The 18881-nt window shown below is 37.8% G+C and overlaps 4 protein-coding genes across 8 annotated transcripts; 2 read left to right on the plus strand and 2 right to left on the minus strand.

Annotated features, from left to right (window-relative positions):
- Positions 1–618: 618 nt before the first annotated feature.
- Positions 619–1668, minus strand: LOC121770822. Its single transcript, XM_042167600.1, has one exon. The coding sequence runs from the start codon at positions 1574–1576 to the stop codon at positions 857–859; it is 720 nt and encodes a 239-aa protein (XP_042023534.1). The 5' UTR covers positions 1577–1668; the 3' UTR covers positions 619–856.
- A 3908-nt stretch (positions 1669–5576) lies between these two features.
- On the plus strand, positions 5577–10862 carry LOC121783718 (cyclin-T1-4-like). 5 transcript variants are annotated; one of them, XR_006046626.1, is made up of 7 exons: positions 5577–5741; positions 6276–6891; positions 7052–7133; positions 7263–7397; positions 7764–7939; positions 8055–8208; positions 8291–9433. XR_006046626.1 is itself a non-coding variant. In XM_042181873.1 (7 exons), the coding sequence occupies exons 2-7, from the start codon at positions 6281–6283 to the stop codon at positions 10559–10561; spliced, it is 1182 nt and encodes a 393-aa protein (XP_042037807.1). In that variant the 5' UTR covers positions 5577–5741; positions 6276–6280; the 3' UTR covers positions 10562–10862. The 5 variants fall into 5 exon arrangements, 4 of the variants coding, with proteins under 4 accessions (XP_042037807.1, XP_042037831.1, XP_042037823.1 ...); XM_042181873.1 differs by lacking the exons at positions 8055–8208; positions 8291–9433 and adding exons at positions 9902–10047; positions 10530–10862; XM_042181897.1 differs by having other exon boundaries at positions 8023–9433.
- Positions 10863–11289: 427 nt separating this feature from the next.
- LOC121769016 (sugar transport protein 8-like) lies at positions 11290–13377 on the minus strand. Its single transcript, XM_042165659.1, has 4 exons — positions 13266–13377; positions 12851–13170; positions 11999–12661; positions 11290–11825 (listed from the first exon to the last, which is right to left on the minus strand). Exons 1-4 carry the CDS (start codon positions 13375–13377, stop codon positions 11424–11426), a joined length of 1497 nt encoding a protein of 498 aa, XP_042021593.1. The 3' UTR covers positions 11290–11423.
- A 777-nt stretch (positions 13378–14154) lies between these two features.
- Positions 14155–16348, plus strand: LOC121768427 (sugar transport protein 8-like). Its single transcript, XM_042164939.1, has 2 exons — positions 14155–14722; positions 15204–16348. The coding sequence occupies exons 1-2, from the start codon at positions 14270–14272 to the stop codon at positions 16269–16271; spliced, it is 1521 nt and encodes a 506-aa protein (XP_042020873.1). The 5' UTR covers positions 14155–14269; the 3' UTR covers positions 16272–16348.
- The last annotated feature ends 2533 nt before the right edge of the window (positions 16349–18881 follow it).

Consider the following 18881-nt stretch of genomic DNA (forward strand, 5'->3'; position numbering starts at 1 on the left):
AATATATATGCATTCAAGCTATTCTTAGATTTAAAAATAAAGAAATAAATTATACAAATAGGACAAGAAATTCGAATAGTAACATTTCTAGTTGTAAAAAATGAGAACGTAATTTCAGCTATTAGATTGACCTAAAAATTAAATGAAATCCATTAATTAATTCTTGCTGAAAAATGTACTACTCCTATATTTGTGCCTTACAGTTTGATCATTTTTCGGAATCACATATTAGTACATACACGTTCTTTTTAGTTGAGATTTAGCATCCCATGATATTTTATTTACCGTACTCCACCAATAATTATTTTTTTATTATATTTGTGATATAAATATTTTGCTTTTATTAATATACATCACAATTAAAATTTAATTAAAACTTGAAATTTAGTAAAAAATATATACACCCTACTTTGAATTTATCATTTAAATATTAATATTTTATCTATTAAAGGTGATAATAAATATAAAAAGCAATCATACATTATATATTATATCAAAAGCAGTCAAGGGGTAACTAGTACTTAACTAATTATTACACCAAAAATTACAATAGTGAACAATTAAAAAAATACAACAATCAAACCTGGAAATATGCAATAATTGCAATATTTGGCCCCATAAAACTAAAGGGTTTCCAGGTTATCTGGATCATGTTTCTCCACATTAAACTTAATCAATCCACAATAATAACATAAGAAGATCAAGATTTAATTAGAGATCGCAACTGTTACACATCAACCAAATACAACCAGATTCAGTTGTAAACTAAATTCAGTTACGATAACAAACCCTAACAAAATAACATGAAATCAATGCAACCAAAACCATTAAACCAAACTCTCTCTCCCTCTCATATCTATGATCTACCTTTTCTGGAGGAAAACAATGGCGGCAGCGCGGCGTTCTTCGCCTGAATGCAGATAGGCACATTCAAAACCGGCCTAATTCTTATACTAAACGATCCTTTCTTTAATTTGTTGCTACTTTTCTCACTATTCCCAACCGCCTCTCCTCGAACTTTAGCCACTGAAGTTCGGGAAGAGGAGGAGGAAGAGGAAGAAGAAGAAGAATTTGACGGAGAAAGCGTGGAAGGGCGTTGCTTCTTCAGCCTGAGCAACTCCTTCCACAAAACAGTGCATTTGGGAGGCCGAGGAGACGGATCGTCGTCTAGTAACCACGCCATCCTGGCCTCCCGATCCTTTTCACCGTGTTCGGCTCTCACCAGCGCCTCGTCTAAGCAGTCGGGTTTCAGGCGGATCCCATTGCCGGCGTGGTGGATTGGCCGAAAGGGGAGAAACTTTCCATCGCTGAAGAGCTCGTCGGCGGCGATCATGCTGGTTAGGTTTCCGGAGAGGAACTCGAAGTCAACCCCGGGCCACCGCTCCTCCCTCTCCGCCCGAGGGCTGGGGCATATGGTGATGAAGTTGCTCTCGTCCAGAAACTCCGATGAGAAGGATATCCGGGAGCTGGATCCCGTCTCATCGGAGTCGGAGAGGGAGCGGAGAGCCTCTTCGGGGAGCATCTGAAAAATTGGAGGATGTAAGAATTGTGGAGATTGTGACAGATTGAGAGTCATGTAGTAGAAAAAATGGCTGTGCTTGAGTTTATATAGTGTGGGACATAAATTGTTGAATTAACCTTTTATTAAGTAATCCAAAATCTAAATTTGTTTTTTGTGATTACCTGACAAGTATAACACAAATTCGATAATATTTGAACAAAAATCTACCCCATTAAAAAGTTAATATTCAAAACCCCAAAATTGGAATCGAATATTGAATTCGTTTTTGACCTAGCTAGCTATAGCCTATATTAATAAATATTGAAAGCATATGCATATGCTATCTATATGCATGTATCTTTGATCATCTCTATTGTAATATCTGATGCTTATTTATTTTTTATTTTTTATTTTTTATTTTTATTTATCTATAGATGTTAGCTAGCTTCCCGTTTGATCGAATAAGAGCTTCTTTCAACTTGCTTCCTATATAATCCTAGTATGTTGTAGTGCTTTGCCGTGTTTCAATTTGAATAGGAGTATTTTATTTTTAGTTTTAATTTTAATTTTTTGTGTTTTTATTTAGATTAATAATTTGGAATTATTCTAAATTATTTTTTTACCATTTAATATTTATTTCAAAGTTAATAAATTACTAGCCTACTAGGGAATTGGTTATTTGATAATCAGGGATATGAGTATTATTTGAACCTTTATTTTTACTATATTTATGCTAGCTAGCTTGAACATGGCAACGAACATGCTTGGTGTAGAATTACGGGGCATTAAGATTAACATTTAGTGAATAAAAAAAAGGAAATGTGATCCATGAAAAAAGAAATAAGATCATCTAGCCTGGTTATATCATCTATGTTAAAACAACTAAATCTCTCTGTCAATTTTCTCTTAAAAATATATATATACATATATAATTGCATTACATGACAGGTGTAATTACCTTCTTTAAAGAAACATCCACCAATGACATAACAACCATAAAAACCATTGCTGGAATAAGCATACATATATATAATGATAAAAAAGCACTTCATTTATATGGGTAACTAGTATCTTTCTTAGCCGGCAGGTGTATGACTGGTCATGGATTAAAGAGAGAGAGAACTTGATCCTTGAGGCATGTGATCACATGGTTAGTTGAATGCCATGTGAATAGTGTATTTCCCAACTAAAATCAACCAGCATATTTATTGCAAAAAATTATCCTTCATAGTCTACAATACAATATTAATGCTAAAAAAGCCGAGATGTCAATCAGACAAGCAAGTTTTGGGCCAATCATATTCGAATTGTGGGTTAATCGGATGTGAGCTGATTGGACTGGAATGTTCGGCTTAGAAATTTTAAACCATAATCCTAAATCGAGCTGATATGGAAGTAATATTGTACTACCAGTTTTATATCACTAACTTTCATTTATCAAATATATATCAATGTTTTTTCACCTTGGTATCAATATTACTATCTGAATTTTGGTCAAATGCTTGAGTCGTGATAGAATATGTCCGATGACGACCTATTGTTTTTCTCCGAGAAAATTGAATACGAGGGTAATGATATTCAAGTTTTTATCTTTCATAAATAATTATATAAAAAGAAATTCATAAAATCGATTTAAATTGGAAAGATGAGTATACAATCGATAAATTTAAAAAATTGTGATAGAAATGATACAAGCTTCTGAAAATCAATTTGAAGCTCAATTAATGTAACAGAGATTCTAGACTCAACTAAAATTAATGTAAATTAATTTAGATTGGCCAGTATTGAGTTGGGGTGGGCCAATACATGCCATCTTTCAAATTTGACTTATTACTATAAAATTTGAAATCTTATTGAGTTAACGCACTCACCGTTGATGTAATAATGTCGCGTAAAAATGGAGTTAACATATTGATATCATATTTGACTGGAATTTAATTTAGCATTTTCTATTCCTCACTAATGATATTATATAAAATTATTTTCAACACTAGCTCGTTATATTAAAAAATATATTTGAACTTAATCAGAAAAAATGGTAGTCAGATACAATGGTCTCCAAATTTTAAATTATAAACCAAGTTTTGGTCTCACGACGACTTTTTTATCGCAATTATAAATATTAGACTTAATTGTATAATTTATGATTATCTTTATTGTTCTTTTAATACTTCAGTTGGAATAGAAAAATTCAAACAGTTGAAATTGACTCGCATTACATCATACTATTGCACAAAATATACATAAAAGTTCATTTGTTATTTTATGTGAATAAAAATCATGTGATCATTGTAGCCTCCGAATTAATGGCCCATGTTTCTCTCAATATTATGTTTTGCAAATGATCAAAGAAAAAACTCAAATCATTCTTAAAAAAAAGAATGCACTATTCCTTTAAACGGGTCGGATCTTACTATGTCTGCCTCATTACCTCGAAGGCTCAAACCATGGGCTTCTCTTTTGCCAATTTAAGGCCCATTTATGGCTTCTGACTTGTGTAAAGGCCCCGACTTTTAATAAGATTAATTATTAATACCATCATTTATATAGTTATATTTTGATATTTATGTCACCCCATGCTTAGAGCATCCACAATGGCGCCCGTCCCGGCGGACGTCCGGTCGGCCTGCCGGAGTTCCGCGCGGGACGTCCGCCATTGTGCAACGGTGACGCGGATACGGACGTCCACTGCGGACACCGGAGTTCTGCGGCGTTCCCGGGACGTCCGTCGCGACGTCCGCCATTGCGCTGACTCCACGGACGTCCGCCCGGACGTCCCGATTATTTTATTATTTGTGGGAAGTCCGTCAGGATATCCTTGTAGATGTCCGCCACTGTGCAGTAGGATGTCCTTATGACGTGGCAGTGTAGTGGAAAGTCCTTATGACGTGACAGAGTGTTTTTGGGATGTCCGCCGGGACATCCGCACCACTGTAGATGCTCTTATTCGAAATTTTTTAATAATTTTCAATTAAAGCATTCAACTATGTGAAATGTAATATTGTAAGATGCAAACCGAAAGAATTCGATTGGGCTGACTAATTAAACCAAAACCATAATATTATACGTCTATATAATTAATTATATTTTATTAAAACAATATTACTGTAATTTAGGCATTTAGCAAACATAAACAAAAAAATATTGTACTAAAACATAGTAAGTCTTAAATATTGGAGTGAACTTTAAAATTGGTCCCGGGTAAATGAGATTTGCACGTTTTAAGTCTCTTTTAACTCAAAACAATTACACCACAAAGTCTTTGAAAAAATCATTTTCAGCTATTTCTCCACTTATTTTTTATTATCTACCCTTGAACTCCTTTAGTGTATACTTTATCTAATTTTTTTGATATTTTAGAAATTTAAATATGACAATATATTATTTTTTAATTTTAATTTATATAAAAAATACAATGTGCGAATAAATAAATAATAAATAAAAAATATATATTACATTTTTTTAAAGTATACCACTACATATATTTATATATTACTTACATACATAATTTTTATATAACATAGAAGATTTTCTTTAAAGTTATACTAACAGACTATAATATTAGTTTTTTATTAGACTAAAAATTAATTTATTTATTAATCAAAACATTGAAAAAACTGCATATAATACTATTAATATAGTGTTTTATGTAGTATATACCCAGATAATAGTAACAAAATAAAAAAGATTGCATGAGTTTTGCATCTACATTATATTAGTAGTAGTAAATATGTTGTAGATGCATCTATTATTATAATAATAATTATTTATTATTAGTACTAAATTTGTTGTGTATGCATCTAAAAATATGTATTATGATATTATTGTTAAAAATGTAATATGTACTATTTTAAATTTATTGGAGTACTATTTATGTATATTACTATATTTTATAAAATTAAAAAATATATGTAATGTGTGTGAGATTTGAATTCTTAAAATTTATTCACAATAAGTTCACAATTGAATTGATTGATTTTTTATTCACAAATAAATTCACAACAGTGTAAATTAGGTTAATAAATTTACATGTAAATTAGGTAAATTGGTGAATTCTTTTCAAATCTTATTTATTTTCTCTTTCTGTAGGTGAATTCTCTCTCTCTCTCTCTCTCTCTCTACAATTCACAATTCACAATTCACAAAGACACAAACCCTAGTCTCAATAGGGAATAGCGTATTTCCAGATCGAAAGTAGCGATCAGTCTTTCCAGATCTTACACCCCGTGTTGCCTATCAGGTATTATTACTATACGTCAATTACCTTTTGAATTATTTTTGACTGGTTTAAAGAGTTAATTTTTAAATCCTTCTGTAGAATATTATTGCGTTGGATGTCGATTCTGTGCTTTATCTTGCGTTTGTTTATGTAAAATTTGATAGGATTTTGGAAATTGAACTCTCAAATACTAGGTTTGATACATTTTCAAAATCTATGTTTCTTTTAGACCTATATAGCTAACTGAATTGTGAACGATTTTGTCCTTCCGAGATTTTTCAGTGCTGAAACTATTATACATTTGATTGTTATAAGTTCATGAACAACGGTGTGTAATGTTGTTTCAGTAGGTTTAGAATTGATGGGTTGATGGTGATCTATTATGAAAGAGAGGCATATTAATTTGAGCAGTCTAGAAATAACTTTTGTTGTTAAGATGTATTTCCATTATCATGTCATGGTTGATTGAATTGGTTGTTGGTCTTCCTAAGTGCATATCATATCACTAAGGGAATGTCTTTTTTGTATGTTCTCTGACTTTGATTAAACGAGCAGGAATTATGTCTTTTGTGCGGCCTCAGCAGCCACGAGGTGGCAAATTTCACAGAGATAATAGATCGTCTTGTGCTAGAAATAGCAATATGGCTGTGAGAGCCACTGGTGCAGCTCCTAATTACTACGGGAACTTTGGCACACATGACTTCAACAACTACAATGACTTCACTCATACGTATAGGTTGGATGGACTCATGTATGACTGCCGTGGGCCTGATTTTGGACCATCTCCCAAAAGGAGAAAGACTTCAACTTTCTCTGCTGAAAGCACTGGGTTCATTAATCAGCAGCAACAGACATACCAATATGATCTTGCAAATCATGCTGACTCATTCAAACCTTCCAGATACTATAATGCTTGTGCCGATGCCCAATTAGTCTGCAAAAGTTCTTCTGCTGTTGCTGAAACCAGGTCTGGTGGTGCCAATCTGAATGCTTCTTCTACATCAAAGTGTGACCGGTTAAAGTTTGAGGATGAGGAAGTGGTTTTCATGTCTAGGGATGATATAGAGAAATCCTCTCCTTCCAGAAAAGATGGCATTGATCAGCTGCATGAAACATATCTGCGATACTCATATTGTTCCTTCCTTCAAAATGTTGGGGCTAGGCTTCATTTGTAAGTATCTTACCTTCAAAACTACATTCCACATGCTAAAGGAGACATAATTTAAAAGTCCATCATCCTTCGATAACTATGTTGGTTCGACTATTCTTTTGTTTTGCTATGTTTTATGTTAATTATCCAAAGATTCAGATGCAATACTGTTTAATTTCAGACCTCAAACAACCATTGGGACTGCCATGGTGCTCTGCCATCGTTTCTTTGTGCGCCGATCTCATGCCTCTCACGACAGATTTGTGAGTTTCCTTTCATGAATGTGTCACTTTGTCTTTTGCAATGTAGTTAATGCTTTCTAGATTATCTTCTGGTTTGCCGAAATTGGCCTTTGGAGGTAATTAAGTGGTACTTTTATCATTGGCTTGCAGCTGATAGCTACTGCAGTTCTTTTCCTGGCTTCCAAGTCTGAGGAGACACCATGTGCTCTGAATGATGTCCTAAAAGCATCATGCGAAGTTCTCCACAAACAGGATTTCTCACTTCTTTTATATATGTTACCCATTGTTAGTATCCTCTTTAATCCTCTCGCTCTTCATAGTTTGACCTTGGCTTACTTCCTTTTATGAGATGGTGTAAATTGATTGATTCAAACTGTAAAATGATTCAATTCTCAAATTTGATTTCAAGTGTATGGTTCTCAAATTGATTCTTGAAGATATAATCAGTATTTATTCCTTCTTGAAGAATTCCAGGTTTCATATACTAGGAATTCTTTGTTATGGTTTGACCTTATTAAATTGTGGTCAAGGAAAGTTCCCTTTTCTGATTTAACCTTGGTGAACTGTTATTTGTATTTAGTCTGTTGTTTCTGTTAAGTAAGACGTGTACTAATTTTGTTGTTTTGCTCTGTGACTAATTTCCTTGAACAGGATTGGTTTGAAAAATATCGTGAGCGGATGACTGATGCTGAGCAATTGGTCTTAACAACTTTAAATTTCGAGCTTAATGTGCAGCATCCATTTGAATCTCTGACTTCTACGCTTCAAAAACTAGGCTTTGCACAGTCTGTCTTGGTGAATATGGCGCTAGACTTTGTCAGAGAAGGGTAAGTTATATTATTTCAAGTATTGCTATTCTCAGTTGTTAATTTGAAATGATACCTGCTATACATCCTGTACATGTAAGTAGACCCTTTTGATATCGAGACTGAATATAAATGGAGTGAAAAAGTGACCGGTACCTGAACTATAATTGACACTCTGATTGGTGGCTACTCTATTATTTGGATAACCAATGAGGCCAATGTTATCATTCGGGAGGAGGATATACACGATTTACTTTTACCTTTTGGTCCTCAGATTGAATCTTTCTTTTGTGAGTGACAGTCATCTCTATATTTACTTTGATTCAATCTAGAATTCGATATTGATATTTCTGGAATGCTATATAATTGCAGGGTTTATAGAAGATTAGCATGCACCCATTATGATATTAATAGCCGGAGGTTGATCTGCTGATCATCGAATGTGTTTTTCATCTGAAGTTGAACTTGCTATGTCTTATGGATTCCTTTCCAATTCCAACATCTTATTAGCATGGGCATTTGCTGTAGAAGATAGTTTGTGGATTAATTATTTTATTCTCCATTTAGACATTACTATGTCTTACTCAGTTTCAACATAGGTTGCTTATAATAAATCTGAAGAATACCTCTGAGTTTTGTTTGGGCATGATTGGAACTAGTGGCTCATCTGCCATATGTGGTGACCAATTCCTTTTAAACACTTTGAATCCTGAAACCGTTTGCGATCAGGTGACTGAATCCTTTACATTTCAGATTTCACCCATCCATATATTACCCACCAAAATACTCCGTGTTTTTTTACCTCTCATCTGTTTTCTTTTGCTTCCCATTTCCTTTTTCATCTATTCTTTGGTGAGCACATCTTCCAGCTTCAATAAATTTTGAAGGTCTTCGTATACTACTGAGCTTTGATATGTAAGAGTTTTGTATGTCATGTTCTGAGAAACTTTTATTCAAGGGCTCAAACCTCAGTCCTTTGTCCAGCCAAATAAGAACAGAAAAGGTAGGGATACTTGCCAGTTACCACAGTAGTGGAAGCATGCCCAGGAGAGATGGGGAAGTCCCTACTTTAATTTTAGTATTATTGACCTGTTTGAGTATCCATTCACAATGATCATCATTGTTCAACTTCTATATTTTCTGCTCAAATTTGGGTTGGGATGTTGGTGGGGTGTAACAGTTGTCATGTGTTCCATTGAGTTCGAAAAAGAATATTGGGGCTTCATCTAGTGGGTGTCATGTCACCACACACCATACATGGTGCATGCGAAGTGTTGTCGCAGAAAGAGTGTAATTAATAAAGTTATGTGGATATTATGTCTGAATTTGTAACTTAGCCAAGAATTTAATGTCTGATCCAGCACCCCTAATGCTTGAAGATAGTCTAAATTTTCTGAAGACTCGACAAAAGCAAAGTATACTCTTAATTGGTCGTGGAGTGATAATCTGCTAAAACTAATTTATGAAGTCACAGTGAGTCTATGAACATCGTAGCATTTCATGCTGCTAGCCTTATGTCTTACAAGGTGACCCGAGCTTGTTCTTCTCTTTTATGTGCATCCACATCAGCATTCTTGTTGGTAGACTGGCAGCAGAGACTGGAGTTGGAGTTAATTGTTCTATAGATTGTTTGACATGTTTTATACTGGGATATCAATCAGCATTTCCCAGAAGAATCTGGGTATATCTGACTTGGATGCTGCCTTATTAGTTGGTAAGGGATTCAATTATTGGCTTTTTGTTTATTTGATGTGTCAATTTGATTAACTATTAACTGTTTCTGGTCGTGGCAACTGCTCTCCGAACATAAGATTTTTTAATTGTGGCGAATACATCAATGAGAATAAGATCATGCAAGTTGAATTGTTGGTGTTGCTTTTGCTTCAAATGGTTTGGTTTTATAATCTGTTTCACAGTATCTATTAGTCTATCATCATATTTTGATAACGGCACTTATTCTGAAATGAAGTTTCTTTTTTGCAGACTCAGAAGTTCGCTATGGCTTCAGTTTAAACCTCACCAGATAGCTGCTGGTGCTGCCTACCTTGCTGCCAAATTCCTAAATATGAATCTTGCTTCATGTGATAGCATCTGGAATGAGTTCCACACACCACCATCTGTACTCAAAGGTATCACAGTAACAATACTCTGTTTCTTGATATTTTTGTCTGATTTTAACTTGAATAAAATAAAAAAAAAAGACAGACCCTAATGGCATTAAACTAACTGGAATGCCTAAAATTGTTCTTGTTGGGAGTTTAATCAGGGATTTACACCATAGGTGTTGAATGGCGTTGTTTCGCAGCGAGTCATTACCTAATGACTATTCAAAGTTTATTCAGTATATTGAGTCATTACCTAATGACCATTCAAAGTTTATTCAGTATATTGCTGCGGAAAAAGCATATCCTTGTTGAGAATTCTAGTATCTGATTATGAAAATTTATTAAAAAGCTCCATGTGGAAGATTTAAGTGTAATAAATTACCAGAAAATCAGAACGGCTGTTTGGGATGGTGATGAGAGTGTTATTGCATACTTGTCAACTTTTTATGCATTCAGATATCTTAGCTCGTCTATCGTTATAACTTGCTTGCAACTCTATGTTGCAGATGTTGCCCATCAGCTGATGGAGCTATTGTAGAAGATCCAGGATGAACTGCATAAGATCCCAACTTACATTACCATACATTCCCACACTACTCAAGTTCATCGCGATTTTATAGAAGTAAGCATTTGTTAGTGTCAACAGAATGCTTCCATATGCCACACTAATAGTAGGTAAATATTTTGCGCAACTCCCCTTGTATCATTGTATGCGCCAAAGATTGAATCTTAATACTTTTGACTTTATGTTGAAGTTTTTCTGCATTAAAGATAATGTAACTTGTTGGAGTGTATTCTTATGTGTATACGTATCACCTAATGTATTTTTTTTTTATTCAGCTTTAGGTTGCTTGGCTTTTTGTATTGCTATGTTTTTTTTGTTTTAGATTTGTTTTGTTTGCCCCCCCAAAAATATGAATGGGTTTAGTAAATAGAACATTTTATTGACTATTAAAGAAATACAGTAAAATCTAAATGTAGTCTTTTTTTTAAAGAGAATTTGAGATTGCACTCGTGCATTACTATCTACGTAATACATTATCTACTAAAATCCATTAATTTTCTTAAACAAACTAGTCCAATTACATAATTAATATGCTAAAAAAACTTACAAATTGTGTTCAATTATTGTTATTTTTACATTCTTTCGTCAATTTTTACGTACTCCTGTTAGTTTGATTGAAGTTATAAGTTGAGGTTGGTATATAAGATGTAACAGGCTAATGATGAGACCTAATTCAAATGGCGAAATTGAGAAATCGAATATTTTTCGTTTTGATGAAATCCCAATTGAAAATTGAAACAAGCTTACTTGTATGGCACATACAAAGATTCAAAAGAAAAGAGAAATGAAAATGAAGAAACAGCATGTGCCAAAGCACTAGTAATAAAGAGTATATTCAAGCCATCCCATATTCACTCCCTTCCTCTTTGTAGAAGCTGCTCCACACAGGATGCTTCTTCCATAGCCTCTCCTCCACCTGATCGATCGGAATCCCTTTTGTCTCCGGCAGCAAGAAGAGCACGAACAGCCCCATCGCCACAATCCATGCCGAGAAGAAGAAGAATATTTGAGACCTCATGTGGCACAACATCGACAGGAATGCCTGGGCGATCACGAACGTGAATATCATGTTCGTGCTCACCGCAAAGGCAAACCCCGCCGCCCTCGTCTCTATCGGGAATATCTCACTCGGGATCAGCCACCCCATCGGCCCCCATGACCACGCAAACGACATCACAAAAGTGCACACCAGTATCACCACCACCGCCGCCAGCCCTTTGCTCATCGTCCCCGTCGCCTGCAATTCTTATTCTCAGTTTGGTAGAGTAGATAAGTCACAGCCAGAAGACTTATCCAAACTCAAGTTAAGTTACCATGTTTGGTAGGGTGGAATCCCTATCCACCCACCCTATCAACCAAACATGCTAACAACTAAATCTACTAAATGTTGTGCATCTTAGTAATACATACCTGGAGGTGCGTGGACAAAATCACTCCGATAGCCATTTGGGACACGAACATCTGGCACGACGCTTGCAAAAGCAGCTTCCGCCTACCAATCTTGTCCACGGCGTATATGGAGACAAAGGTGGCTCCGACGTTCACAAGGCCGGTGATGACAGAGGAAAGCAAGGAGGCGTGGGAGTTAAAGCCGAGCGTCCGGAAGAGAACAGGGGCGTAGAACATGATAGCGTTGATTCCTGTGAACTGCTGGAACACTTGTATTATGGTGCCCACGAACAACGGTGGGAAGTTCGAACGCTTGAACAATCTCCTGAAGTGGTGCTTCCCCTGTTTCGCTTGCTCTGCCGCCGCCAATATCTGCTCAAACTCCGCGTCCACGTCGTCAACCCCACGGATAATCCGCAGGGCTTCTCTCCCTTCTTCCTTCCTCCCCATCTCCACTAGACTCGGCGGAGTCTCCATGATGAATAGGGAACCTGCCAAAAGGACTAGGCCTGGCACCGCCGCTAGGCCTAGCGACACGCGCCACCCGTTCGGGTGGATCATCACCGTGGCGTAGTTTATCAGGTTGGCGATGAAGATCCCTATCGTCACAAATAGTTGAAACAGGATGTTTACAGCCCCCCTATGTTGCTGGGGGGCGATCTCCGTTAAAAATAGAGGAACTGCCTGCATTCAGTAGTTTTGCAACCATCAGTCTTAACTAATGAGTGTAGACAAAATCCTCCGTATATGAAACACTATTTTGAAACAGACAGTCTAATTATGACGTAGATGTCAGTTTCAAAATAGTGTTTTATGGAACATAGGAAATTTGAACATGACCTAAAATTAGCATAGTTACTCATTGTTACCTACTTCATTTGCGAACCCGACGCCAACCCCAAAAAGGATCCTCCCCGCGATAATCATCCGCTTCTTCTCTGCGGATGCACAGATGATGGCGCCCGCGATGAAGAAGGTGGAAGCCATGGTGATGGTGGGCTTGCGCCCCAACTTGGTGCAAGCCTTGGAGGCGAAGAAACTCGCAATGAGGGCTGCCAAGTACAAAGAAGAGGTGAAAAGCTGGAGCAACTCGTCGTCGTATCGACAGTAATTATCCTCTTGCGCGTGCAGCTTTCTCTCGTGAACATGAGGGAAAAACTTCACCAAGAAATCATCCATGGCCGTCACTCCACCTAGTCCACACCAAGCAATGTATATGTATTTTTATTCAATAATTTCATCATACATGTAAACGATTTTTTTTAAAAAAAATTAAGAATTTTCGTACCCGAAATTCCAATGTCATAGCCGAACATGAGGCCGCCGAAGGCAGCCAGAATCCAGCAAGCGAACACATAGGGTGTGATCTTAGACTTGTAATGAGGCTCGCGGCTGGCCATTTTCTTGATTTATGTATGCCAAAATAATGTTTTTTTTTTCAAAAAATAAAATTATTCCTACTAACAAGAAGATTTTGTAGTGTTGTCTAGCTCATGATAGTAGAGAAGCCTAAATCATTAAATCATATTGATCAGAATCTTTTTCCATTGCTCTCAAAAGATTTCAATTGCTGTTGATGATGATGTGAAAGATTAAATGCTCAATTTTTAATCTTATTTTTGGTTTTATAGTCTAACTCGAAACTAATCTTAGGCACTTTGAAGTCGGACAAAAGTAGGGGAAATTGATGGATGAGAAGAAACAAGTGAGAGTGTGACTCCGATTATTTCTCTTCTCAAAATTCAAACACTTGAAATTTTATGAAAATTAATGAATATCGTAGCGCGACTTATTAGGTATTGTATTATCATAGCATAATCCTCAACATTTCTATTTATTAGATTTTAAAAAATAAAGATGCGGTTGGGTTGAGTACCAATACAACGATTCGAATTTTTATTGGAGGATAAGAGTTTTCAGTATATTGGAAAATATTGTTAATTGATGAATCAATTAATAAAGTTAGGGTATCACTCATGTTTTAGTTTTTATTAATAAAAATTCGAGACAAATTTACCGAATAAAGTTTTGTGATTTATTTGATTTGTGTTATATAAATTAATGCCGTTATTCTAAATTTGTTAATAATTGGTAAGAAATCCCTCACAGTATCCTTAATCCCTTTAATTAGTGAAAACTTGCCGTATCTTTCCCCATTACCTTATCCAAATTTATAATTAAGGATATGGTAGGCTATTACTCATAATCCATATCTCCATGGATTCTGTGTTTCTAGGGTTTGCCAATTAGTATAAAACCCCCATTCCATCACCCATTGCAACAAAGTCAAAGATGGCAGAGGCTTCATCGTCTTCCTCAATCCACGAACTCAAAATCAAATCGAAAACGACTCCATATGTGGTGATCTGCTGGATCTTCGCGGCCATGGGCGGCCTCATGTTCGGCTACGACATCGGCATCTCCGGCGGAGTTTCGGCCATGGACGATTTCCTCCTCAAGTTCTTCCCCAACGTGTACGCTAGGAAATTGATCGCGCACGAAGATAACTACTGCAAATACGACGATCAGATGCTTCAGCTCTTCACATCTTCGCTGTATCTCGCCGCTCTCGTATCCAGCTTCGGGGCCTCCAAGGCCTGCTCCACTCTCGGCCGGTGGCCTACTATCCGGCTCGCCTCCGTCTTCTTCGTCGTCGCCGCTCTTCTCAGTGGATTGGCCCCCAACAAGGCCGTCCTCATCGTCGGCAGAATCCTCTTCGGAGTTGGCGTCGGATTCGGCAATGAGGTACACCCAATTTTTATTAGGGTTATTTATCAATTTAGCATCGAATTTGCATTCATAAAAGTTAGTATAATTTTTACCAAATCTTTTTGGCTGATTTTTAAAATTTGACTATACTTAATGTCAATTTATGATTTACTTAATTAGGAAAGTAATTGCCTTGTCAGTTTACTATTCATGACTAATTTTTAAAATTGACCAAACTTCATGGTTGTGTCATTGATTTATGATTTTTTTCCCTAGTTGTTAATAAGTCCAAACTTCATGCTTGTTTGACCAAAATCATACACATCCAATTTTATGATGTCTAACCAAACTTTATACATTTTCAGACTTTCTTCAGTGATTTTTAAAATACATTATAATTTATTTTTTGTCAATTTAAAATTTGTGTTTATAACTAATTTTAAAAAATTTACCAAACTTCATGTTTTTTTTTCTGTAATTTATTAACGAATTAATAAATTAATTATTGCATTGGCAGTCTGTCCCCCTCTTCTTATCAGAGGTGGCGCCGCCGCACCGTAGGGGAGCTGTGAACATCCTGTTCCAGCTCTTCGTAACCATCGGGATCCTCATCGCGAACCTAGTCAACTTCGCGGTGGCCAACATCCACCCCTACGGATGGAGGCTCGCTCTGGGACTGGCCGGAGTCCCAGGGCTAGCCCTCTTCATCGGGTCGTTCGTGATCATGGAAACCCCCTCGAGCCTGATCGAGCGCGGCTTAGAAGCCGAAGGCAAGCAGTCCCTCCAGAAGGTCCGCGGCGTGGAAGACGTGGAGCACGAGCTGGAGCAGATCAAGCACGCATCCGAGCAAGCTAAAAAGGTGAAGCAGCCCTTCAAGAAGCTGATGAACCGGCAGAGCATCCCTCCTCTGACCATCTCCATCTGCGTCCAGATCTTCCAGCAATTCACGGGCATCAACGCCATCATGTTCTACGCCCCCGTCCTCTTCCAGACCATGGGGTTCAAGAACGACGGCGCGCTCCTCTCCGCCGTGATAACAGGCGTGGTCAACGTGGTCAGCACCTTCGTGTCCATCGTGGCCGTGGACAGGCTCGGGAGGAGGAAGCTCCTCCTCCAGGCCTGCGTGCAGATGCTCATCTGCTTGGTGGGGTCCGGGGTTATCCTCGAGCTCCACCTCAAGAGCGTGGGGACGCTCGACAACAAGCTGGCCACGATCGTGGTGGTGCTGGTGTGTCTTTTTGTGATGTCGTTTGCGTGGTCGTGGGGGCCGATGGGGTGGCTGATCCCCAGCGAGGTCTTCCCCATGGAGACGAGGACGGCCGGGTTTGCCTTCGCGGTCAGTACGAATATGTTCTTGACGTTTTTGATCGCGCAGGCGTTTTTGTCGATGATGTGCCATATGAGGGCGGGGATCTTCTTCTTCTTCGCGGGCTGGGTGGTGGTGATGGGGCTGTTTGTGTGGTTTCTGATACCGGAGACGAAGGGCGTCGCCATCGATGAGATGGAGGAGAAGGTGTGGAAGGTGCACCCGGTATGGAAGAGGTTCATGCCAAGGGATGATGGAAAGGGGGCTGAGTTGACCTAATTAGGCTTCTATTCTTCAATTTTAGTTCTTACTTAATTTTATTGGAAAGGAAATGATTGGATAAACGCATGGTTTAATATTTCACGGATTAAGATTGTGTATCAAACAAGTTCCAATGAATATTCTTCAATTTTAGTTTCTTTCTATTCTTCAAATGTTATACTTTAAGGTACTTATTTATTATCGACAAAACACATCTACAGGTCCTTGTATTAATACATTTTGTTTTGTTTTATTTTAGGGTAAGGGTCCAATAAACAAAAAAATGTAAAAGGATCTAATGAAATAAAATGCATTAGTATAACTATTTGGGGTGCAAATTTAGTTCTCGGGTTTACCCGGCGGGTTTTGGGTGACTGAAATCCGAAATAATGGGTTTAGGTATGGGTTTGGGTAGTTGATGACAATGTAAGACTCTTTCTGGATTTGTGTACCCAAAACCCGTATTCGGGTACCCAATTAGTATCAATTAATACTCGTTTATGGATTTATGATAAACATTTATATCTAGAATACAACATTATTTATGTTTTTTCTTGTTAATTTGTCATGTCTTCAATATACAATTATGCCTTTTCCATTTTATTTACATTTTTATTAATAAATTTTAAAAAGTTTATCATAATTTGTTTGAGTTCAGACTTATGCCGAAAAATTGCTTTATTTTAGATTAAGTAGTGTCTAATGTTTATTAAATACATGTATAGTTGTGGAATCATAATGATAACAAAACTAAAGCACTAAATTGAAGTTTGAACTTTTAACAATTGTCAATAAATAACAATTATGTTATTTTTAGTAACTCCTATACTCATCACAATATAATTTATTTAAATTTTAATAAATTTGAAATATAATAATTTTGAATTTAAGTGTACCCGATTAATTAGGGTACCTGAATTCACTTATGGATTTGTATTAGGTAAAATATTTTAGAGATTTCGGGTTTTGATACTTGCAGGTACCCAAATTTGCAGGTATATATCTAATGAAACAAAAAATTGTACGAAGACCTAATGAATAAAATGTATTAGTATAACGTGTTTTGCCATTTTTTTATCTATCATGTAGTAGTAGTATATACATAAACTCCAAGGCAAAGTCTCCCTTATTAATTTCCTAAATTAATAATAACACAAATAATGAACCACAAAATGCAGTTACAATTAAATGCAATTGATAACAACATGTGCATGAGCATCACTAGTTTGAGAACGAAGTAAAAACTGGTACTCCTAATATATATAGTACTACAAGTGCAAATTTGGCATTATGCAAAAAGGGTAATGAACAAGTAAAGCAAAAGAAGATTGGGAAGAAGGCATCGGAGTTGGAGAGAAGGAGGTGCGGCGCTGGGTGATGGTGAAGGGGCGGCGGGTGGGGGGAGAGGCGCGGAGAGGGAAGGTGATACGAGTCCTTTAGTTTAGATATATTTTATCTTCCGTATCTTTTGTTTAGTTATCTTTTGATTCATAGTATCTTTTCGTATCTTGTTTTCTTGTTTCCTAAGCTAATATTCTAGTATTATAAATAGGGCTACGTTGTTATCGTTTTATTCATTCAATCAATATATGAAATTATCGTTCTTTTGGCTCAATTGAGTTGCAAACAAGAAACATCTCCTAAGGTTGCCGACGAGGCTGATCTCGCGCTCAACCGCCCCTTTTTTGCCGTCCAAGTCACGACCCAACGTTAGGCGCTCGACAACGACGACATCTCATTTCTTGATTTTGTGTGGAAATCGACGTTAAGGATTTAGGTCCTTAACAACTGGTGCTTTCATCCAGAGCTCAGCATCCTCCGTCTGCGTTCATCCATATCCCCAAATAAATCACCACCATTTCTACCGCAACCACGATTCAGTCCGTCAACATGTCATACGACTACGCCGGCTATCGCCGTCGTCAATACGACTTCCCTCAGGCCACACAGCCATTCCGTCCCTACCAGCCGGCCCAACCTCGCCGTGTAACCAGTTGGGACCCTCCGAGCAGCCGGGTGGAAGTACTCCGCCCGCCGTCGTGGCCTGATCCAGAATCACCCTACGTCTCGCACCACTTGGATCCACCTGATCGTCGCCCACGACCGAGATACCAGGCCATCAGGTGCCGCGATCGCGCGCAAGACGCTTGGCCCCGACACCGCGGTGGCTACGTCGGGGGGGGTGGCCACCTATCTGATCACGAAGATCATCAGACCCAATTAGGGTTTGATCGCTACCCGACAACCGCAACTCAGCGGCACCACCCAACGTGCTGGGACCCACCAGCGCAACAGCAGGACCACGGCTACCCGACCGTTGACCGGGCCCGACGCTCGGAGACGTGCTAGGACCGACCTCGCCCTCGGGAGGAGGTAAGAGCGCGAGTCCAGCCCCGCTACTTCACCGAAAAGCCAACGCGGGACCTGTACAGTCAGCCCGCACGTGTGACCAGTCAAACTCCGGAGCAGCCACGCCTACTGCTAATACGGGTCTCCCAGGCGGAGAAGTTAGAACGGTCCAGGTTGGGTCTGTGCTGGCACTGTCCCGAGAAATGGGTGATGGGACATGTGTGTAAACAACGCATTCTCTGTTATGCGGATGATGAGGAGGAGTTTGAGGAGAACGTT

This window comes from Salvia splendens, chromosome 2 (genome assembly GCF_004379255.2).
Source record: "Salvia splendens isolate huo1 chromosome 2, SspV2, whole genome shotgun sequence".
In the NCBI taxonomy this organism is placed as follows: domain Eukaryota; kingdom Viridiplantae; phylum Streptophyta; class Magnoliopsida; order Lamiales; family Lamiaceae; genus Salvia; species Salvia splendens.

What these genes read in the sequence shown, in the direction of transcription:
- LOC121770822 (XM_042167600.1), bottom strand. Translation starts at nt 1,576, where the DNA reads ATGACTCTCAATCTGTCACAATCTCCACAATTCTTACATCCTCCAATT.
- LOC121783718 (XM_042181873.1), top strand. Translation starts at nt 6,281, where the DNA reads ATGTCTTTTGTGCGGCCTCAGCAGCCACGAGGTGGCAAATTTCACAGA. An exon ending in TTTTATATATGTTACCCATT is followed by an intron (nt 7,398 to 7,763) that starts GTTAGTATCCTC and finishes TTCCTTGAACAG; the next exon opens with GATTGGTTTGAAAAATATCG. An exon ending in ACCACCATCTGTACTCAAAG is followed by an intron (nt 10,048 to 10,529) that starts GTATCACAGTAA and finishes TCTATGTTGCAG; the next exon opens with ATGTTGCCCATCAGCTGATG.
- LOC121769016 (XM_042165659.1), bottom strand. Translation starts at nt 13,377, where the DNA reads ATGGCCAGCCGCGAGCCTCATTACAAGTCTAAGATCACACCCTATGTG. An exon ending in CTATGACATTGGAATTTCGG is followed by an intron (nt 13,171 to 13,265) that starts GTACGAAAATTC and finishes GGTGTGGACTAG; the next exon opens with GTGGAGTGACGGCCATGGAT. An exon ending in GCGTCGGGTTCGCAAATGAA is followed by an intron (nt 12,662 to 12,850) that starts GTAGGTAACAAT and finishes TACTGAATGCAG; the next exon opens with GCAGTTCCTCTATTTTTAAC.
- LOC121768427 (XM_042164939.1), top strand. Translation starts at nt 14,270, where the DNA reads ATGGCAGAGGCTTCATCGTCTTCCTCAATCCACGAACTCAAAATCAAA. An exon ending in GCGTCGGATTCGGCAATGAG is followed by an intron (nt 14,723 to 15,203) that starts GTACACCCAATT and finishes TTGCATTGGCAG; the next exon opens with TCTGTCCCCCTCTTCTTATC.